Here is a 24,495-nt window from a genome sequence, read left to right on the forward strand (position 1 = left end):
CTTTCCGAGATAATTATGCATCAAATATATCCACTCTTATCACACTTTCTTCTCCATACTTCAACTTTTTACCTATAATCCCTTCTACTCCTATTGCCTTTCATACCTGTAACCTCAATATCTCTCTTCTTACCTCCCTTCTTGCTATAAGCCCAAGCACTTGTATCTTTTTCCTTTTCATCTTCTGTACCCATGCATGTAACAAATGCTGCCTCACCTCCCAAATGTATCAGTTCTTCAAAATGCTCAATCCATCTTCCTTTCACTTGCTTCTTTTGATTTAGCAACACCCTTTCCTTACTTCTCATAATAAATATTTCTTTTACATCCACCTTTTTCCTTTTTCACCTCCTTTCTGTACATTGTTTTATTTTCCCTAAACTTTTCACTCGACATTCTTCCAAAATCTTCATCTACTATTTCTTTGCTTTCTTCTATCAGCTTTTTAACATTGCACTTCCTTTGCTAAACTTCCACAGGTGCATTCAATTTGAGCATTCTTCTATATGCCTTTTTCTTCTCTTCCACGACATTTGTAGCCTCATCTATCCCTTGCATTTTTCCTTTAATTCTTTGTCTCACAACTTTCGCACATGACTGCATTCCTTCATTTACTGGATTTCCATCTGAACTTTCTATCACCCTTCTTTCATACTCCTCCTCGCATTTTTTTTTTCATTCATCTTCACACATGCCAACTCTTTTACCTCTCCATTCTTCCTTACACCATACCTCAACTTCTTCCTGATCATCACCTCCACAAGATCTGCAAAATGGTCAGTCTCCAAACAATCCTCTCAGCACACCCTTTCATAACCTTTCATCCACTGCCACATAGTCAGTCAAGCCCTTTTGTTCTTCCTTTCCATCATTTCTCATCCATTTGTAGCTGTGGATCATCTTGTGCTGAGAAAAGGTATTTGTAAGGAATAAACCCCTCTCAGCACAGACATTCACACATAACTTTCATTGTCATTTACTCTGAGTACTCCTTATGTAACAGCTATCTTGCCAACGTTGTCACACCCCACCTTCACATTCATATCACCATATTTAATCACCTTTCTCTCCTTCTCAAAACCATTAACACAATCATTCAGATTTCTCCAGAAAGAAGTTATTTCATCCTACTTTGCATTGTCTTCATATTCACAGGCACATGTGCACATACTCTTGCAAGCTTCACGATTCCAATCTTGCCTTTCACCCACATTATTCTTGATCCATTTCATCCATATGTAACATCCTTCCATATTCTTACTGATTGTACAGTTGCACATCTTTCTTTCCCTTTTCCCTGATAATTTTCATTTATTCCTGTTTATACCACCCCTTCTCTCAAGCCCTCCTACAACTTGCATTCATCATTTCCATTTTCACTTCATACATCCTGCCCAAGGATATAGGTCTTCCTAGTCCCCAAGCACATCCAAACTAGCATATGTTTTATGGGTATTGAAACTTTTTGTGCTACAATTGGCGCATTTACCAACATATAAATGCTTTTAGACTTTAGTTAACATTATTATTGCACTGTTATGCTGTGCTAATACAGCAGTGATACATCAAATATATATGTATAAATGATTTTTTCTTATACTTGTTTAGAAATGTAGCATCGGCTAGTATGTTTGCAGACTTTGTGGGTCTCAGCTGTAAAGTAGTAGCCAGCAGATAGATATCTTTGGGTTTACATGTGCCTTATTTTTTCAAACAGGATTGGCATGGCTAAGCGCAAAAGACAAGATGGAGAGGAAGGGGGAGGCATTACCTCCACCCCAATTACTGAAGGACGACCAAAGAGGCGCAGAAATGATACAACCCTTGTGAGTCGGTGATTAGTATTGACTGAAATTGTATTTATTCTTGACTGATGTGTTTGTACATTATTTTCCATATAATTTTTTATACAGTAGGTTACTCTGATTTGTTCTAGCTTATGATAAAGTTTGTCTTTCATAATTGACAAGATGCCTCTCCTTGACAATGAGAAACTTTAAGGTGTTAAGCAGTGGAGATGCACTATAGATGTAACTTAATTTGGGTAGTGATAACAAAATCATTTACAGGTCGACACTATACAGTACATATTTGATGCTCTAAGAAACAAGAAGAAGGATGATGATACATACCTCTGCGAGGCATTCCTGCGTGTGCCTCGGAAAAAGACTGAACCTCAATACTACGACATGATTAAGTCACCAATTGATATGTTGAAGATTCAGCAGAGGATCAAAACGGATGTATATAATGATTTAGAAGAGTTTTGTAAGGATGTGCAGTTATTGGTGGACAATGCTAAGCTTTATTATGCTAAGGTATACTTTGTACTTTGATGTTGTGATACCCTGTTGTGACATTATTTTTCCAAGATATGATGTAATGTTCTGATGCCCTGCTCTGCCAGTGATATAGTAATAGTATGCCAAGGTATAATCTTATGATTTGAGACCCTGCTGTACTATTGGTTTAGAGCACTGTAATGTCTTGATTTTCCATGATCAGTCTTATCGGTTTATAGTCACATACTTTGTTCATTTTCCAAAATGATGTAAATTTAGCATGCAGCAGCTTGCAGTGAGTGCTAGTAATGTAGTGTATTTATGATATTTTCCTCTTACTTTTGTGATGAATAATTGGTGAAAAAATATTGTTAATTCACAGTCAACAGAAGAGTATAAAGATGCATGCGAGTTATGGGCTATTTTCATGGTGGCCAAGGATCGAGCCCCAGAGGAAATCAACAAGGAGAAACTGAGGCAACAGCAGTTAGAAGAGGAAGAGCGTCATGGCAAGAGGGTAGGATTTAAACTTAATGTTTCTCTTAAGGTTCAAGGCAAAAGCTACATCTCTTTACAAGGATGAGTTTTCCTAGCAGATTTGGGCCCTTCCAGGCCCCTCATCTTTTCCCTCTTGAAGGGCCACTATACCTTGCCTCACCACGTCCATGCTATCCCTCCATGGCCACCAAACCTTCTTTCACCACTACTACCTCCACCTCCTCCACTACCACTCCCTCCCTCCCTCACTACCACTATGCCGTTCCTCCATGGCTACCAATCCCTTTCTTACTGCCTCTACCACTCCGTCCTACACCTGCCAACCACACCCTTTTTACCTCCACTCCGTCCCTCACCACCACTCCCTCCCTCCCTCCCTGGCTACCACAATATCCCTCACCACCACCACCACCACCACTTCCTCCCTCCCTGGCTGCCACACTATCCCTCACCACCACCACTCCCTCCCTGGCTACCACACCATCCCTCACCACCACCACACCCTCCCTCCCTGGCTACCACACAATCCTTCACCACCACCACTCCCTCCTTCCCTGGCTATCACACAATCCTTCCCCACCACCACTCCCTCCTTCCCTGGCTATCACACAATCCTTCCCCACCATAACTCCCTCCCTCCCATGCTACCACACTATCCCTCACCACCACCACCACTCCCTCCCACCCTGGGTATCATACAATCCTTCACCACCACCACTCCCGACCTCTCTCCCTGGCTACCAGTCCATCCTTCACCACCAGCACTCCCTCCCTCCCTGGCTACCAGTCCATCCTTCACCACCAGCACTCCCTCCCTCCCTGGCTACCACACCATCCCTCACCACCACCACCACTCCCTTTCTCCCTGGCTACCACACCATCCCTCACCACCACCACTCCCTCCCCTCTCTGGCTACCACACCATCCTTCACCACCACCACTCCCTCCCTCCTTGGCTACCACACCATCCTTCACCACTACCACTACCACACCCTCCCCTCTCTGGCCACCACACCATCCCTCACCACCACTACCACTTCCTCCCTCCCTGGCTACCACACTATCCCTCACCATCACCACTCCCTCCCTCCCTGGCTACCACACCATCCCTCCCCACCACCACCACTCCCTCCCCTCTCTGGCTACCAGTCCATCCTTCACCTCTACCACTCCCTCCCTCCTTGGCTACCACACCATCCTTCACCACTACCACTATCTCCCCTCTCTGGCTACCACACCACCACCACTTCCTCCCTCCCTTCCTACCACACCATCCCTCACCACCACCACTCCCTCCCTCCCTGGCTACCACACTATCCCTCACCACCACCACTCCCTCCCTCCCTGCTACCACACTATCCCTCACCACCACCACTCCCTCCCTCCCTGGCTACCACACCATCCCTCACCACCACCACTCCCTCCCTCCCTGGCTACCACACCATCCTTCACCACCACCACTCCCTCCCTCCTTGGCTACCACACTATCCCTCCACCATTCTGTCCTTCCCTTCCTGGCTACCACACCATCCCTCACCACTACAACTCCCTCCCTCCCTGACTACCACACCATCCTTCACCACCACTACTCCTTCCCACCATGGTTACCACACCATTCTTCACCACCACCACTTCCTCCCTCCCTGGCTACCACACTATCCCTCCACGACCACTCCCTCCCTCCCTGGCTACCACACCATCCCTCACCACCACCACTGTCTCCCTCTCTGGCCACCACACCATCCTTCACCACCACCACTCCCTCCCTGGCTACCACACTATCCCTAACCATCACCACTCCCTCCCTCCCTGGCTACCACACCATCCCTTACCACCACCACTCCTTCCCTCCCTCCCTCATTACCATACCATCCCTCGCCACCGCCACTTCTTCCCTCCCTCATTACCATACCATCCCTCGCCACCACCACTCCGTCTCTCCCTGGTTACCACACCATCCCTCCACCACAACTCCCTCCCTCCCTAGCTACCACACCATACCTCACCAACACCACTCCCTCCCTCTCTGGCTACCACACTATCCCTCACCATCACCACTCCCTTCCTCCCTTTCTACCACACCATCACTCACCATCACCACTATCTCCCTCCCTCCCTCCCTGGCTACCACACCATCCCTCACCACCACCAATTCCTCCCTCCGTGGCTACCACACCATCCTTCAACAGCACTGTTCCCTCCCTCCATGGCTACCACACTATTCCTTACCACCACCACTCCCTCCCTCCCTGGCTACCACAATATCCCTCACCACCACCACTTCCTCTCTCCCTGGCTACCACAATATCCCTCACCACCACCACTCCCTCCCCCCCTGGCTGCCACACCATCCTTCACCACCACCACTTCCTCCCTCCCTGGCTACCACACCATCCTTCACCACCACCACTTCCTCCCTCCCTGGCTACCACACCATCCTTCACCACCACCACTTCCTCCCTCCCTGGCTACCACAATATCCCTAACCACCACCACTTCCTCTCTCCCTGGCTACCACAATATCCCTCACCACCACCACTCCCTCCCCCCCTGGCTGCCACACCATCCTTCACCACCACCACTTCCTCCCTCCCTGGCTACCACACCATCCTTCACCACCACCACTTCCTCCCTCCCTGGCTACCACAATATCCCTCACCACCACCACTCCCTCCCTACCTGGCCATCACATTATAATCTACCACCACTCTCCCCCCCCCTTCCCTTCCTAGCTACCACACCATACCCTCTCTCCCTGGCTACCACACCATCCCTCACCACCACCACTCCCTCCTTCTCTGGTCACTACACCATCCTGGCCACGACACCGTCCTTCACCACCACCATTCCTCCCCTTCCCTCCCTGACCACCACATCACCACCACCACCACTCAATCCCTCCTTGGCCACCGCACCATCCCTCACCACCTCTACTCCCTCCCTCCCTAGCCACTACACCATCCTTCACCTCCACCACTCACATTTCTCCGTGGCATCCTCACCATCCTTCACCACCACCACTCCCTTTGTCACCCCCTGAGCAACACACCCTCCTTGTGTACTGTTACTCCTGCCTTGGCCACCACTCTTTCTCTTTTAGACCACTACATCCTGAACAATACAGTTACATTATTCATCATTTAACCTCTCATACTCACTATTTTCCTCTTCATATCTATGATATTCAGGCACGACCTTCCAGCATAACTATATAACGATAGAATATGATGTATTTACTTGATATTGCTTATACTGGGTAGGTGGAGTTTTGATGTACGTTGATAACATCTAAGTGCTTTTAAGATAAGTAAAGTAGACACACATACTTATGACTCTCTTTATATTGACATTATCAATAAGTTCAAAAGTAAACTATGTCACGGCAATGTCTACAGACTTCCTAAGCAAAAAGAAAATGGCAGTAGGATGTTATACAATAGAATGAAAACTATAGTAGATAGTAAAGAGGTATAATATTAGGAGACTTCAACAGTCCAAGCATAAACTAGAACATATTAACAGTTGACCAAGAGGGAACAAGACTAATGGAACTGATTGAAGATGCTTTTCTAGAACAGTTGCTTAATAAATCAACTAGAGGTAAAAACAATCTTGATCTTGCCCTCACCAGTGACACAGACTTATTTAACTCTTGTGAAGTAGGCAAGAGTTTGTCAAACAGTGATCACAGTTTGATTAGATTAGAGGTAAATTTAGATTATGAAATAAATGACAACAAACTCTTGATCCCAGATTACAGGCGGGCAAATTTTGAAAACATTAGACAAAATTCAGAGTACCAATTGGACAAAACTTCTTGATGTTTGCACAGTAGAGGAAATGTGGAATAATTCTAAAAACATACTACTCGAGATTGAAAACAAACATATTCCATGAATTATGAAGAGAACTTGCAATATTTCAAAACCATCATGGATGACTTGGAGAACAGAAGGACTAATTTGCCAGAAGAAGAGAATATATAAGAAATTCAAATCAGTGGGAACCAGTGAAAATCATTAGGAAGTAATCAAAATCTGAAGAGAGTGTAAGGAGATCATAAAACAGAGATATGTGAGGAAGAAAAATGAATTTCCTTGAAAGTTGAAAATACTCATAAGGAATTCTTTAAATATATAAGACAAAAGAAGACAGTAAAAGAAGGATTTGGACTGTTACAAAACAAACGTGACACACTACTGACAACAAGGAAATGGTTACCATACTAAATTATTCCTTTAACTCCATATTTGCATATGGAGAAACATCTCTAATACCGCAACCAGTGAAAATGTTCCAAGGATCTGATGGAGAAGAGTTGAAGGCTAGAGAAATAAAGAGCTCTGAAGAACTTAAATACTTGGACCAATTAAATCCTAACAAATACAATGGCCCAGATAAGTTAGCTCCAAGATTTAAAATACTTGGACCAATTAAATCCTAACAAATCCAGTGGCCCAGATAAGTTAGCTCCAAGATTTTTGAAGGTGGTCAGTAGACAATTGATATACCCCATAACAAAAATATTCAGCAAATCGTTATCGGATGGTCAAGTGCCAACTGACTGGAAACTATCAAACGTTACTCCTATATATATAAGACAGGAGACAAAAATTGTGCCTTGAGCTGCTGCCCAATTAGCCTTATGTCAGTGTTAGGTAAAATGATGGAAAAAAATAACACAAGATAGAATTCATGTTTCTAGAAGAATACAAAATCATATCAGACAACCAACATGGTTTCTGCAGTAGAGGATCCTGCCTGATAAATTTGCTGGAATTTTTTAATGTTATTTATCAGAATTGGGATGGAAACTTACCATCTGAAGTAGTGTATTTAGATTTCCAAAAGGCTTTCGATAAAGTACCTAACAAGAGACTTTTACATAAACTCAAAGCATACGGAATTGATGAAGAACTCTGTACATGGATCAGAGACTGGCTTACCAGAAGAAAGTAGCATGTAGCATTAATCAGAGAAGCTTCAGATTGGCTGGACATAATGAGTGGTGTGCTACAGAGTCTGTCCTAGGACCAATTCTTTTCATAATATACATTTGTGACCGAGAACTCGGTCTTACATCTAAGATCTTAAAATTTGCTGACAATACTAAACTAGGAGTTAGAGCTGTAAACAGGCAGGAATATGATATGATTCAGAGATCTTAACTTACTGACAGGGTGGTCAAACAGATGGGAGATGAATTTTGATGCAGACACGTGTAAAGTTATGCACTTTAGAGACAAGAATGTATGTTACGACTACAAACCATTCGGAAATTCTTAAGTATAGGAAATGAAGAAAAGGACCTTGAATTTGTCATTAGTAACAATCTGATGTACACTAAACAGCAAGTAAAAAAGGCAACCAAATGTAAGGTTTCATAACCAGGAACACCAGAAACAATTCTTACACTTTATAATTATCTAGTAAGACCACACCTTGAATATGCAGTCCAGTCCCCAAACTGTAAAAGAGATGAGGGGGAATTAGAGCAAGTACAAAGATGTGCAACAAAATTGATTCCATCCCTTAGAAATCTGTCATACGAAGATAAGCTAAAATGATTTGATCTCGTCTCCCTTAAGAAATGTAGACTTCATGGTGACTTGATATAGGTGTTCAAAGTTCTGAACAAGTTCGATAAAGTAAATCATCTTTTTGAAATACATGAAAATGCAGTTACCAGGACAAATGGAATAAAACTCAAAGCTAAAGATGTAGTACAGACATGAGAAAAAGCTCCTTTTGCTTTATATGTACTGAGCACTGGAATAAGTTACCATCAGATGTAGTCAGTGCTTGGACTATAGATACCTTCAGATGTCATTTAGACAAATGTTTTATGAATTTAGGTATGCTCTGAGAAAAATGCCAGAAACAAACTATGTATTTGACAGCGGTAATGAGGACACTAGAAAGCTAACGTGCAGCAGCAGGGAGTCGATAATAGCTTTAAAAAATGCTGATGTAATCACATTTTCTTGTCAGGTTTTTTTCTTTTCTAAACAACCCAGTCATGGGCCAGTCAGGCCTCCTGTTGTCTGTCTTTCTCATGTAAACTCATGTAATTTCTGTCCTGCCAAGGAAATGGATATTACTGTGTATGGAGGTTGGTAAGAGGTGTCTGGCAGCTTTCTTGCTATTTGTACAGACAGGACAAATAGACAGATGGACCAGGAGACAGACAGACAGATGGACAGTCAGGAAGTAGAGGAAGTCATGGGAAGGAGGGCATACTGGCAAGACACTAGGAAAATGTCACTGAAAGTATTGTTCAACAAGGAAATTTTTAGTTATCAGGTGCTGAAGCAGATAAACTTGCCAGAATGAAGTTCAGATGAGTTTATGTCAGTGTAACAAGGCAAGAGAGGTTAGCTTGAAATCTAGAGAAAACTGTTTTATGGTAAGAAGAGAGGCATTGGATCAGGCTAGTGAAAGGAACCAAAGGAGGGACTGAACTAACTAGTGGCAAGAAATACTGTTTAATAGAATACTAGCAGAAGGGGTAGTTCCAAAGATGTGGAAGAGGGCAAATGTAGTGTCTACCTTTAAGAAAGGAGAGTGGGAAATCAATGAACTACTGGCCTGTTTTGTTGATGAGTGTTTTTTGTAAAACATAAGTAAAGATAATGAGAAAGCATATGAATGATCCCTACAAATGATAAGCTTTATGACTAGTAGACAGCACAGCTTCAGAGAAAGAATGTCCAACCATGATAGGGTGAGCTCGGTTGTAGACTGAATAGATGGATGGAGGTAGTGGTTAGTTAGCAGTCAGCAACCAGGGAGGTATATTACCCATACTACCTGCCTGGGTATTGAGGGGGTTAGTGATGGCTGCATAGTTAGCCAGCACTTCATTGGTTGTCAAGTTGCAGTCCCCATACTCTGGTAACTGTCTCTTTTTTCTTCCTTATCCCACATTTGGACTACTGGCATTCTGTCCACAGACATACAATCTCTGCTTTTCTCACATAACACTTGACAACACTTTAACTTGCACAGCTCACTATGTGCTAGCCCTTCCTTTTGGCAAAATGGGAGGAGCAATAGATAGAAGTAGTAGATAGGAACATTTAGGCAGGGGCATTAGTTAGAAGCATTTGTTAGAAGTAGCAGGTAGGAACATTAGGCAGGAGCATAAGGTAGCAGCAGTATGTGGGAACATTAGTTAGACTCATTAGGAGGTGGAAGTAGTGAGTAGGAGCCTCTGCAATCACTGCGTTGGAGTTGCCTTATGCTAGTGTCCTATAAAGGGTGAGGCACAAATAGCTAAGAAGTGGCGCTGGAGTTCACTAGTTTTGGAGACTTGCTGTGACCACTCCTTTGAGGGAGTTCCAGGAGGGAACAGAGACATCAGAGATAAAGATAGGAAGATTGATAAATAGAGAGATAGATGTATGGGAAGACTGTATGTTTATAGACTGCTAGAAAGCCTTTAACACTACCAGATTTTTCTGGCTGATTAAAAAGCCAGAGCTGCTGGCAGGAATAAGAAGTGAACTCCTTTGCTGGGTTGATGGTTATCTGTGTGAAAATGGGCTGAGGTAAGAAGTGAAATGCCTCAGGGTTTGGTCATGAACCCACTACTATTCTTGGTGTATGTAGATGACTTGCTGGAAGGAATAAACTTATACTTAACAATCTTTGTGCATAATCTTGATTTATGAGAAAAATAGAGAATGAAAACTATTAGATTAGCTCAAAGGTGGACCATGAAAAACTCCAAATTTGGTATGATTGATGGATGTGCAGATTCATTACAAATAAATACAAGTTAATCAAGGTGAGACACTGTTAAAGGAGGCCCCAGTATGAGTACTGTTTAGTGGGAAATAAGCTGCAGGAATCTAGATGTGAGAGATCAGGGGCCAGCATTGTACATAATCCATTGCTGGAGCTTCACATTAGGAGAATTGTGAAAGAAATACAATGTCTACTTTGTGGATAAGGAAATGTTTGAAAAGTTGCTTACATGTATTAAGACTGAAGCTAGATTAAGACTATCAGGGCTATCCCTTGGGATAGGGGAGAAAGAATACTTCCAACGCATTCCTCACGAGTCATAGAAGGCGACTAAAGGGGACGGGAGTGGGGGCTACAAACCCTCCCTTCCTTGTATTTTGACTTTCTAAAAGGGGAAACAAAAGAAGGAGTCATGTGGGGAGTGCTCATCCTCCTCGAAGGCTCAGATTGGGGTGTCTAAATGTGTGTGGATGTAACCAAGATGAGAAAAAAGGAGAGATAGGTAGTATTTTGGAGGAAAGGAACCTGGATGTTTTGGCTCTGAGTGAAACGAAGCTCAAGGGTAAAGGGGAAGAGTGATTTGGGAATGTCTTGGGAGTAAAGTCAGGGGTTAGTGAGAGGACAAGAGCAAGTGAAGGAGTAGCACTACTCCTGAAACAGGAGTGGTGGGAGTATGTGATAGAGTGTCAGAAAGTAAACTCTAGATTGATATGGGTAAAACTGAAAGTTGATGGAGAGAGATGGGTGATTATTGGTGCATATGCACCTGGGCATGAGAAGAAAGATCATGAGAGGCATGTGTTTTGGGAGCAGCTGAGTGAGTGTGTTAGTAATTTTGATGCACGAGACTGGGTTATAGTGATGGGTGATGTGAATGCAAAGGTGAATAATGTGGCAGTTGAGGGAATAATTGGTGTTGTAAATGGAAATGGTGAAGAGCTTGTAGATTTATGTGCTTAAAAAGGACTGGTAATTGGGAATACCTGTTTTAAAAAGAGAGATATACTTAAGTATATGTATGTAAGCAGGAGAGATGGCCAGAGAGTGTTATTGGATTACATGTTAACTGATAGGCATGCAAAAGCGAGACTTTTGGATGTAAATATGCTGAGAGGTGCAACTGGAGGGATGTCTGATCATTATCTTGTGGAGGCGAAGGTGAAGATTTGTAGAGGTTTTCAGAAAAGAAGAGAGAATATTGGGGTGAAAAGAGTGGTGAGAGTAAGTGAGCTTGGGAAGGAGACTTGTGAGAGGAAGTACCAGGAGAGACTGAGTACAGAATGGAAAAAGGTGAGAACAAAAGAGGTAATGGGAGTGGGGGAGGAATGGGATGGATTCAGGGAAGCAGTGATGGCTTGCTCAAGGGATACTTGTGGCATGAGAAACGTGGGAGGTGGGCAGATTAGAAAGGGTAGTGAGTGGTGGGATGAAGAAGTAAGAGAGAGGCATTTGGACGATTTTTGCAGGGAAATAATGCAAATGAGTGGGAGATGTATAAAAGAAAGAGGCAGGAGGTCAAGAGAAAGGTGCAAGAGGTGAAAAAGAGGGTAAATGAGAGTTGGGATGAGAGAGTATCACTAAATTTTATGGAGAATTAAAAAGATGTTTTGGAAGGAGGTAAAGAAAGTGTGTGAGACAAGGGAACAAATGGGAACTTCAGTGAATGGGGCTAATGGGAAGGTGATAACAAGAAGTGGTGATGTGAGAATGAGATGGAGTGAGTATTTTGAAGGTTTGTTGAATGTGTTTGATGATAGAGTGGCAGATATAGGGTGTTTTGGTCTAGGTGGTGTGCAAAGTGAGAGGGTTAGGGAAAATGATTTGGTAAACAGAGAAGAGGTAGTAAAAGCTTTGTGGAAGATGAAAGCCAGCAAGGCAGCGGGTTTGGATGGTATTGCAGTGGAATGTATTAAAAAAGGGGGTGACTGTATTGTTGGCTGAGGATTGGCGGAATGCTTGCATAGTGCCATTGTACAAAGGCAAAGGGGATAAAAGTGAGTGCTCAAATTACAGAGGTATAAGTTTACTGAGTATTCCTGGTAAATTATATGGGAGGGTGTTGATTGAGAGGGTGAAGGCATTTACAGAGCATTAGATTGGGGAAGAGCAGTGTGGTTTCAGAAGTGGTAGAGGATGTGTGGATCAGGTGTGTGCTTTGAAGAATGTATGTGAGAAATACTTAGAAAAGAAAAGCAAATGGATTTGTATGTAGCATTTATGAATCTGGAGAAGGCATATGATAGAGTTGATAGAGAAGCTGTGTGGAAGGTATTGATAATATATGGTGTGGGAGGCAAGTTGTTAGAAACAGTGAAAAGTTATCGAGGATGTAAGGCATGTGTACGTGTAGGAAGAGAGGAAAGTGATTGGTTCTCAGTGAATGTAGGTTTGCGGCAGGGGTGTGTGATGTCTCCATGGTTGTTTAATTTGTTTATGAATGGGGTTGTTAGGGAGGTGAATGCAAGAGTTTTGGAAAGAGGGGCAAGTATGCAGTCTGTTGTGGATGAGAGAGCTTGGGAAGTGAGTCAGTTGTTGTTCGATGATGATACAGCGCTGGTGGCTGATTCATGTGAGAAACTGCAGAAGCTGGTGACTGAGTTTGGTAAAGTGTGTGAAAGAAGAAAGTTAAGAGTAAATGTGAATAAGATCAAGGTTATTAGGTACAGTAGGGTTGAGGGACAAGTCAATTGAGAGGTAGGTTTGAATGGAGAAAAACTGGAGGAAGTGAAGTGTTTTAGATATCTGGGAGTGGATTAGGCAGCGGATGGAACCATGGAAACGGAAGTGAATCATAGGGTGGGGGAGGGGGAGAATGTTCTGGGAGCTTTGAAGAATGTGTGGAAGTCGAGAACATTATCTCGGAAAGCGAAAATGGGTATGTTTGAAGGAATAGTGGTTCCAACAATGTTATATGATTGCAAGGTGTGGGCTATAGATAGAGTTGTGCGGAGGAGGGTGGATGTGCTGGAAATGAGATGTTTGAGGACAATATGTGGTGTGAGGTGGTTTGATCGAGTAAGTAATGATAGGGTAAGAGAGATGTGTGGTAATAAAAAGTGTGTGGTTGAGAGAGCTGAAGAGGGTGTTTTGAAATGGTTTGGTCACATGGAGAGAATGAATGAGGAAAGATTGACCAAGAGGATATATGTGTCAGAGGTGGAGGGAACGAGGAGAAGTGGGAGACCAAATTGGAGGTGGAAAGATGAGTGAAAAAGATTTTGAGTGATTGGGGCCTGAATATGCAGGAGGTTGAAAGGCGTGCAAGGAAATGAGTGAATTGGAACGATGTGGTATACCGGGGTCAATGTGATATTGAATTGAACCAGGGCATGTGAAGCGTCTGGGGTGAACCATGGAAAGTTGTGTGGGGCCTGGATGTGGAAAGGGAGCTGTGGTTTCAGTGCATTATTACATGACAGCTACAGACTGAGTGTGAACGAATGTAACCTTTGTTGTCTTTAATGTAACCTTTGGTGTCTTTTCTTAGCGCTACCTCGCACACATGAGGGGGTTGTTATTTCATGTGTGGCGGGGTGGCGACGGGAATGAATAAAGGCAGACAGTATGTATTTTGTACATGTATGTATGTATGTATATGTCTGTGTGTGTATATATATGTATACGTTGAGATGTATAGGTATGTATATTTGTGTGTGTGGACGTGTATGTATATACATGTGTATGTGGGTGGGTTGGGCCATTCTTTCGTCTGTTTCCTTGCGCTACCTTGCTAACGCGATAGACAGCAAAAAAAAAAAAGAAAATGATTGAGAAAGCTCAGAGAAGAGGAATCGAGATGGTACTGGTATTCAGAGATCGTAGCTACAATGAAAGATTGACAGCTACACAGCTGTCCACCTTTAAAGAAGTTAGAGGGATTACTTGATAACAGCATTTAAGTTCCAAAATCAGTTGGGTGATGGTGACAGTTAACAATTTTTCACAATGTGGAGTGTCAGAGTTACCAAAGGTCATGATCAGAAACTGAGAAAGAGGATGCTTACAAAGGATGAAAAGAAATACTGGTTTAGTGTAAAGGTAGAGGTTGGTAAGAATGTTCTAAGCAAGGAGACTGTGAGATGTTAATGATTGTGGGGTTTTGTAGTGAGTATCCATGAGTATTCCCTATGGAGAAAGTTGTGCTGCAAGGCAGCATGTCAAGAGTTACCTGTTTCATTGCTGCCTTTATTAGTGATGTTGACATTATTCCCGAGGATACTAAATTATCCCTTTTGTTGACAGTTTGGCTGTGCAATTTACATTATCATATAAAGTTTAAGTTAAAGGTTTGCATGCTGCTGTTGGTAAGATTATCAGTTGGGTGGATAACTATGGTTTTAATTCATTTTGATAAAAAACTATATGTGTATATTTTGCAAGATCTAGTAAAGGGTTAGCAGTTCCACATACATTATTAAAAGGCAATCTTATTGCACATGAAGAGATAAGCAATGGCAGTATCATAACCATTGAGGTTAGGAAGTGCTGGTACAGTGATAGGCTTAGAAATAGGGAAAAGTTTGTGAACTTCATTACCTTAAGGGGGTACTCTAGTTTTCTAGAGTATATAAGTCTCACTCCACCTTTTTATAGTTGATACTACATCCTTAAGGGTGGAACTAAAGGGGGAGGCATTGCCCAACTCTATCAGGGAAATAGTAGTGGTTGTTTTCCTTTTAGATACAGACACATACTTGAGTTGTGCTGGCATTTTTAGTTTTCAGAGAGTTTTGGAGCTTTGTTGCCCCTAGAAATACTGGACTGGAGTTGCCCTCTGCCATTGGCCTGTCAAAGATGAGGCACAGAAGGCTGTAAAGTGGCACTGAAGTCTACCACTTATTCCAAGGAGTAAAAGTGATGAGTGATTGAGGGGGAATGGTGTTGAATGTAGATAGGATGACTGGTGACTGAAAAGAGGGAGCTTGTTGAGAGGTTTAAAGTTTGCAGCTTGGATGTGCTGGGGATTAGAGAAATCCATATCCTTGGGCAGGGTGTGTGGAGTGGAAATGAAAATGAATGAAAGTTTTTGGGGGGAGATGCATGGAAAGAGGTGTAGTTTGGATGGGAATGAATGAAAATCATCAGGGAAAAGGGAAAGAATGTGCAATTCTCCCATCACCCGAGAGTGAGGGAGTGTGCTACAGAGCATGAATGGAATGGTTCAAGAATAGTGTGGATGAAAGGAAAGATTAGAATTGTAAAGTATGCATGGGTACGTGTATTTTCACCTGTAGATATGAAGACTGTACAAAGTAATGATGAAATTAAGCATTTCTGGAGAAATTTTAATGGCCTTACAAACAGTCTTGAGAATGAGAGAAGGTGGTTGTAATGTGTAATATGAATGCAAAAGTGATGAAATTGGTGAGGTAGTTGGTAAATGGGGAGTGCTTTGAGTAAATGAGATTGGAAGTTATCTTGTGAATTTCTGTGCTGAGAAGGATTTATTCCTTTCAAACATCTTATTTCAGCTCAAGATGATCCACAGGTATACATGGATGAGTAATGATGGAAGAATAGAGTATTAGGCTTTGATTGACTATGTGGCAGTGGATGAGAGATTGAGAAAGGTCATGCTAGATGCTAGAGTTGTGAGAAGATTGTTTGGAGACTGACCATTTTGCAGTTCTTGTGGGGATAAGGATAAGGGAGAGGTGGTGGTATGGTGTAAGGAAGAATGGAGTGTTGGAGTAATTGTAATTATAATTCAATCGAAATGTAATTAATCACAGAAATATTGTAATTGAGATTGAAAATAAGATTGGAGTAATTTATTGTAATTATAATTGTGATCAGGCAGTTGTAATTTAACTGTAAATGTGAAAGGGGAGGAAAGTGGTACTGGTAACCTTGTAAATGCAAAGGTGGACAAGTAGTACTTTTAAAGGACCAGCGGTAGTGGTACTAGTCCAAAAAATAATGGCGGTAACGGTATGATTTATGAAAAGTACAACTGGTAGCGATACTCGCTGGTGGTACTCTGTATCGGTATGTTTTTTATTGATTTTATTGATCCCTTAACCTTATCCTAACAAAAATATCTGTCCCATAATAACAAAGACAAAACATTATGCGAACTCAAGAACCCTGCAGAGGTGAATAGTACAATTGATCTGTCCCAGAGAGAGCAGAGAAGTAAGAAAATCATACCAACAGAGATTTCTGCCTGAAAGGAGCTTGTGATTGTCTTCGAACCTTTTCTTGAGGCTATGGAAATTGTGGAGAGGCAGAAGAAGGTAACCATATCTGCTATTGGACCAGTGATTCAGGGCCTTGAACACATTGGAGAATCTAATTCATTATGATGAAACCCAAGATGAGAAGAAAGGAGAGATAGGTAGTATGTTTGAGGAAAGAAACCTGGATGATCTGGTTTTGAGTGAAATGAAGCTCAAGGATAAAGGGGAAGAATGGTTTAGAAGTTTTGGGAGTAAAGGCAGGGGTTGGTGAGAAGAAAAGAGCAAAGAAAGGAGTAGCATTCCTGAAGCAGGAGTTGTGCAAGAAAGTAAATTCTAGATTGATGTAAGTAGAAGTGAAAGTGGACAGAGAGAGATGGGTGATTATTGGTGCTTATGCTCCTGGTCATGAGAAGAAAGATCATGAGAGGCAAGTGTTTTGGGAGCAGCTGAGTGAGTGTCAGCAGCTTTGGTGCATGAGACTGGAAGTGATGGGTGATTTAAATGCGAAGGTGAGTAATGTGGAAATTGAGGGTATAATTGGTGTACATGGGGTATTTAGTGTTATGAGTGGAAATGGTGAAGAGCTTGTGGATTTATTTGTTGAAAAAGACCGGTGATTGGGAATACCTGGTTTAAAAAGAGAAATATACATAAGCATACATATATGAGTAGAAGAGATAGTCAAAGGGCATTGTTGGATTATGTGTTTATTGATAGGCATGTAAAAGAGAGACTCTTGGAAGTTGATGTGTTGTGAGGGACAGCTGGAGGGATGTCTGATCACTATCTTGTGGAGGTGAAGGTGGAGATTTATAGAAGTGTTCAAAAAAGGAAGGAGAGTGTTGGAGAGAAGAGAGTGGTGAGATGTCTGATCACTATCTTGTGGAGGTGAAGGTTGAGATTTATAGAGGTGTTCAAAAAAGGAAGGAGAGCGTTGGAGAGAAGGGAGTGGTGAGAGTATGTGAGCTTGGAAAGGAGACTTGTGTGAGGAAGTACCAGGAGAGATTGAGTGTAGAATGGCAAAAGGTGGGAGCAAATGATGTGAGGGGAGTGGGTGAGAATGGATGTATTTATGGAAGTAGTGATGGCTTGTGCAAAAGATGCATGTGACATGAGAAAGGTGGTAGGTGGGTAGATTAGAAAGGGTAGTGAGTGGTGGAATGAAGAAGTTAAGTTGTTATTAAAAGAGAAAAGAGAGGCATTTGGATGATACTTACAAGGAAGATGTGCAGGTGGCTGGGAGATGTATAAAAGAAAGGGGCAGGAGGTCAAGAGGAAGGTGCAAGGGTTTAAGTAGAGGGCAAATGAGAGTTGGGGTGAGAGAGTATCATTAATCTTTAGGGAAAATAAAAAGACGTTTTAGAAGGAGGCAAATAATGTGCAAAAGACAAGAGAGCAAATGGGAATATCTGTGAAGGGAGCAAGAGGGGAAATGATAACAGGTAGTGATGAAGTGAGGAGATGAAGTAGAAGGTTTGTTGAATGTGTTTGGTGATAGATTGGCAGATGTAGGGTGTTTTGGTCAGGGTGGTGTGTGAAGTGAGAGGGTCAGGGAGAATGGTTTGGTAAACAGAGGAGGTGGTGAAAGCTTTGCGGAAAATGAAAGCTGGCAAGGTGGCGGGTTTGGATGGTATTGCAGTGGAATTTATTAAGAATGGGGTTGACTATGTTGTTGATTGGTCGGTAAAGATATTCAGTGTATTTATGGATCATGAAGAAGTGCCTGAGGATTAGCAGAATGTGAGTATAGTGCAAAGGAGATAATGATGAGTGTTCAAATTACAGAGGCATAAGTTTGTTGAGTATTCCTGGAAAATTGTATGGGAAGGTATTGATTGAGAGGGTGAAGGCATGTACAGAGCATCAGATTGGGGAGAGTGTGGTTTCAGACGTGGTAGAGGATGTGTGGGTCAGGTGTTTGCTTTGAAATATGAGAAATATTTAGAAAAAACAGATGGATTTGTATGTAGCATTTATGGGTCTGGAGAAGGCATATGATAGGGTTGATAAAGATGCTTTGTGGAAGATCTTAAGAGTGTGTGGTGTGGGAGGTAAGCTGTTAGAAGCCACGAAAAGTGTTTATCAAGGATGTAAGGCATGTGTACGAGTAGGAGGAAAGGAAAGTGATTGGTTCCCAGTGAAGGTCGGTCTGCAGCAGGGATGTGTGATTTCTCCATGGTTGTTTAATTAGGATATGGATGAGGTTGTTAGGAAGGCAAATGCAAGAGTTTTTGGAGAAAGGGACATGTATGCAGTCTGTTGGGATGAAAGGGCCAGGTGAGTCAGTTGTTACTCTGGTGATACAGCTGTGGTGGCTGATTCAAATGAGAATCTGCAGAAGTTGGTGACTGAGTTTGGAAAAGTGTATGAAAGGAGAAAATTGAGAGTGAATATGAATTAAGAGCAAGGTTATTAGGTTCAGCAGGGTTGACAGACAAGTTAGTTGGGATGTTTGAATGGAAAAAAATTGGATGAAGTGAAGTGTTTTAGATATCTAAGAGTGGACTTAGCAGCAAAAGGAACCATGGAAGTGGAATTAAGTCACAGGTTGGGGGAGGGGCAAGGTTCTGGGAGTGATGAAGAAAGTGTGGAGAGAGAGAATGTTATCTTGAAGAGCAAAAATGGGTATGTTTGAGGGAATAGCAGTTCCAACAATATTATATGGTTGTGAGGCATGGGCTGTAGGTAGGGTTGTGGGGAGGAGGGTGGATGTATTGGAAATGAAATGTTTGAGTACAATATGTGGTTTGAGGTGGTTTGATCGAGTAAGTAAGGAAAGGGTAAGAGAAATGTGTAGAAATAAAAAGAGTGTGATTGAGAGAGCAGGAGAGGGTTTGTTGAAATGGTTTAGACATATGGAGAGAATGAGTGAGGAAAGGTTGACAAAGAGGATATATGTGTCAGAGGTGGGGGAAACAAGGAGAAGCAGGAGACCAAGTTGAAGGTTGAAGGATGGAGTGAAAAAGATTTTGAGTGATAGGGACCTGAACATGTAGGAGGGTTAGAGGCATGCAAGGAGTAGGGTGATATGGAATGATGTGGTGTACTCATTTCGACATGCTGTCAGTGGACAGAACTAGGGTATGTAAGATGTATGGTGTAAACCATGGGAAGATCTGTGGGTCCTGGATGTGGATAGGGATCTTTGGTTTCAGTGTATTTCGCATGACAGCTAGAGACTGAGTGTGAGCAAATGTGGCCTTTTTTGTCTGTTTTCCTGGTGCTCCCTTGCTGAAGTGGGGATAGCAATGCTGTTTTCTGTGCGATGGGTTTGTTCCTGGAATGGATTGAAGGCAAGCAAGTATGAATGTGTATATGTGTATATGTCTGTGTATGTGTATGTAAATGTACGTGTATGGGCGTTTATGTATATATATGTGTATATGAGTAGGTCATTCTTCGTCTGTTTTGTGGCGCTACCTCGCTGATGCAGGAAACGGCAATCAGGTAGAATAGAATAAAGAAAAAACACCCAATTGCAGTACTGTGAACAACTGGCTAAAATGCTATTGGACTCTGTAAAGAAAATGTTGGATCCATACATGGAAATGAAAGATGTTCATGTAGCGGCTTTTTTTGGATTCTAGGTTCAAACTGGACTGGCTTCCATTACAAGAGCAGAAGGACCAAGTGCTAGTATATGTCAAGAAGCACTTGAGGAATTGGAGGCAGTTCATGAGGGGTCAACATCAACAATGGATAAAGAAAGTAACAAGGATGATCTAGCAAAAGGATTTTTACCTGACTCAAAGACCCAGACTTTTCTCCATACTGAAATGTTCAATGAAATTCCAAAATCAATTGCAGTACTGTGAACAACTGGCTAAAATCATGTTGGGCTCTGTGAAGAAAAGGTTGGATCCATACATGGAAATGAGAGATGTTCATGTAGCGGCTTTTTTTGGATTTTAGGTTCAAACTGGACTGGCTTCCATTACAAGAGCAGAAGGACCAAGTGCTAGTATATGTTAAGGAAGTGCTTGAAGAATTGGAGGCAGTTCATGAGGGGTCAACATCAACAATGGATAAAGAAAGTAACAAGGATGATCTAGCAGAAGGATTATTACCTGAATCAAAAAGTCCCAGACTTTTCTCCTTCATATTGAAATGTTCAATGAAATTCCAAAATCAGTGGGATCAGAGGGAAGCACCTTGTCAGTGAGTCTTTTGTTGAAGCAGTATGTAGAGGAAGGAACTCTGTCATTTGCAATTGATCCATTGCTATACTGGAAAGAAGTGTCTCAAACTGCATCCACTGAAGAACCTTGCAAGAGAGGTGATTGGGTGCACTGCTACATCTGGTCCATCAGAGCGAGTTTTCAGCTTTAGTGGAAATTTTTTTCACTGCTGAGATAGCTCAAGTTTGTGTCACTTCTTTCTGTTCAATGTTATTGATAAAGTGTAATAGTAAATTGTTTGAAAAACTACCAGCATTTTAGTTTCCCTCTGCAGTTTCTACTAAAATGAAATAAATTTTTGTTTTCAAAATAATTTGCAACACTTGTTTATGAATAAAGGATAACTGTACAAAGCAAAATTAATGTTTTTCTTAACCAGAATGATTTTTTTTTAAATTTGGAAATCATAATTGGAACTATATTTCAATTTTTTAAAAGGGGAAACAGAAGAGGGAGTCAAGCAGGGGGTGCTCATCCTCCTCGAAGGCTCAGACTAGGGTGTCTGAATGTGTGTGAATGTAATCAAGATGAGAAGAAAGAAGAGATAGGTAGTATGTTTGAGGAAAGAAACCTGGATGTTCTGGCTCTGAGTGAAACAAAGCTCAAGGGTAAAGGGGAAAAATGGTTTTTCTTGGGAGTAAAGTCAGGGGTTGGTGAGAGGACAAGAGCTAAGGAAGGAATAGCACTGCTCCTGAAGTATGTGATAAAATGTAAGAAAGTAGATTCTAGATTGATGTGGGTAAAATTGAAAGTGGTAGAGAGAGCTGGGTGATTATGCACCTGGTCATGAGAAGAAAGATCATGGGAGGCAAGTGTTTTGGGAGCAGCTGAGTGAGTGTGTCCACAGCTTTGATGCATGAAAACCGGATATTAGTGATGGGTGATAAAAATGAGGTGGTGGTTGATTTGGCAGTTGAGGGAATAATTGGTGTACATGGGGTATTCACTGTTATAAATGGAAATGGTGAAAAGTGTGTGAAGCTGTGTGCTGACAAAAATTTTGGTGATAGGGAATACCTGGTTTAAAAAGGGAGATATACATAAGTATACGTATGTGAGTAGAAGAGATGGTCAAAGGGCATTATTGTATTACATGTTAATTGATATGTGTGTAAAAGAGAGACTTTTGGATGTTAATGTACTGATAGGGGCAGCTGGAGGGATGTCTGATCACTATCTTGTTGAGGCAAAGATGAAGATTTATAGAGGTTTTCAAAAAAGAAGAGAGAATGTTGAGGTGAAGAGATGTGGAGAGTAATGAGCTTGGAAAGGAGACTTGTGTGAGGAAGAACCAGGAGAGATTGAGTGTAGAATGGCAAAAGGTGAGAGCAAAGGATGTGAGGGGAGTGGGTGAGGAATGGGATGTATTTAGGGAAGCAGTGATGGCTTACACAAAAGATGCATGTGGCATGAGAAAGGTGGGAGGTGGGCAGATTAGAAAGGGTAGTGAGTGGTGGGATGAAGTAAAGTTGTTAGTGAAAGAGGAAAGACAGTTGCTTGGACAATACCTGCAAGGGAGTGCAAATGACTGGGAGATGTATAAAAGAAAGTGGCAAGAGGTCAAGTGAAAGGTTCAAGGGTTGAAAAAGAGGGCAAATGAGAGTTGGAGTGAGAGAGTATCATTAAACTTTAGGGAGAATGAAAAGATGTTTTAGAATGAGGTAAATAACGTGCATAAGATGAGATCAAATGGGAATATCGGTGAAGGGGCAAGTGGGAAGTAATAACAGATAGTGATGAAGTGAGAAGGAGATGCAGTATTATGAAGGGAGTGAGAAGGAGATGTAGTATTTCGAAGGTTTATCGAATGTGTTTGATAATAAGAGTGGTCTGGGTGGTGTGTGAAGTGAAAGGGTCAGGGAAAATGGTTTGGTTAAGAGAGAAAAGGTAGTGAAAGAGCTTTGTGGAAGATGAAATCCAGTAAGGCGGCAGGTTTGGATGGTATTGCAGTAGAATTTATTAAAAGGGGTTGACTGTGTTGTTGATTGGTTGGTAAGGATATTCAGTATATGCACAGATCATGGTGAAGAGTCTGAGGTATTGACAGAATGCATGCATAGTGCCATTGTACGAAGGCAAAAGGGATAGATAAAGGTGAGTTTTCAAACTACAGAGGCATAAGATTGTTGAGTATTCCTGGGAAATTATATGGGAGGGTATTGATTGAGAGGGTGAAGACATGTAAAGAGCATCAGATTGGAGAAGAGCAGTGTGGTTTCAGAAGTGGTAGAGGATGTGTGGATCAGGTGTTTGCTTTGAAGAATGTGTGTGAGAAATACTTAGAAAAACAGATGGATTTGTATGTAGCATTTATGCATCTGGAGAAGGGATTTATAGGTTGTGGAAGGTCTTTAGAATATATGGTGTAGGAAGTAAGTTGCTAGAAGCAGTGAAAAGTTTTTACCAAGGATGTATATGACTGTGTATATATATATATATATATATATATATATATATATATATATTATTTATTTTATTTTATTATACTTTGTCGCTGTCTCCCGTGTTTGCGAGGTAGCGCAAGGAAACAGACGAAAGAAATGGCCCAACCCCCCCCCATACACATGTATATACATACGTCCACACACGCAAATATACATACCTACACAGCTTTCCATGGTTTACCCCAGACGCTTCACATGCCTTGCTTCAATCCACTGACAGCACGTCAACCCCGGTATACCACATCGCTCCAATTCACTCTATTCCTTGCCGTCCTTTCACCCTCCTGCATGTTCAGGCCCCGATCACACAAAATCTTTTTCACTCCATCCTTCCACCTCCAATTTGGTCTCCCTCTTCTCCTTGTTCCCTCCACCTCCGACACATATATCCTCTTGGTCAATCTTTCCTCACTCATCCTCTCCATGTGCCCAAACCATTTCAAAACACCCTCTTCTGCTCTCTCAACCACGCTCTTTTTATTTCCACACATCTCTCTTACCCTTACGTTACTCACTCGATCAAACCACCTCACACCACACATTGTCCTCAAACATCTCATTTCCAGCACATCCATCCTCCTGCGCACAACTCTATCCATAGCCCACGCCTCGCAACCATACAACATTGTTGGAACCACTATTCCTTCAAACATACCCATTTTTGCTTTCCGAGATAATGTTCTCGACTTCCACACATTTTTCAAGGCCCCCAGGATTTTCGCCCCCTCCCCCACCCTATGATCCACTTCCGCTTCCATGGTTCCATCCGCTGCCAGATCCACTCCCAGATATCTAAAACACTTCACTTCCTCCAGTTTTTCTCCATTCAAACTCACCTCCCAATTGACTTGACCCTCAACCCTACTGTACCTAATAACCTTGCTCTTATTCACATTTACTCTTAACTTTCTTCTTCCACACACTTTTCCAAACTCAGTCACCAGCTTTTGCAGTTTCTCACATGAATCAGCCACCAGCGCTGTATCATCAGCGAACAACAACTGACTCACTTCCCAAGCTCTCTCATCCACAACAGACTTCATACTTGCCCCTATTTCCAAAACTCTTGCATTTACCTCCCTAACAACCCCATCCATAAACAAATTAAACAACCATGGAGACATCACACACCCCTGCCGCAAACCTACATTCACTGAGAACCAAT

General features: G+C 42.1%; 1 protein-coding gene across 6 annotated transcripts in view; it reads left to right on the top strand.

Annotated features, from left to right (window-relative positions):
* polybromo (protein) overlaps positions 1 to 24,495 on the top strand; it is a 471,093-nt gene that overhangs the window by 21,539 nt on the left and 425,059 nt on the right. For all 6 annotated transcript variants that reach the window (XM_071691025.1, XM_071691026.1, XM_071691024.1 and 3 more), the window contains exons 3-5: positions 1,718 to 1,826; positions 2,070 to 2,318; positions 2,665 to 2,799. In XM_071691025.1, coding sequence (XP_071547126.1) covers positions 1,718 to 1,826; positions 2,070 to 2,318; positions 2,665 to 2,799 — 493 coding nt within the window. The remainder of the gene's footprint in view (positions 1 to 1,717; positions 1,827 to 2,069; positions 2,319 to 2,664; positions 2,800 to 24,495) is intronic.

This window comes from Panulirus ornatus, chromosome 50, assembly GCF_036320965.1.
Source record: "Panulirus ornatus isolate Po-2019 chromosome 50, ASM3632096v1, whole genome shotgun sequence".
In the NCBI taxonomy this organism is placed as follows: Eukaryota; Metazoa; Arthropoda; class Malacostraca; order Decapoda; family Palinuridae; genus Panulirus; species Panulirus ornatus.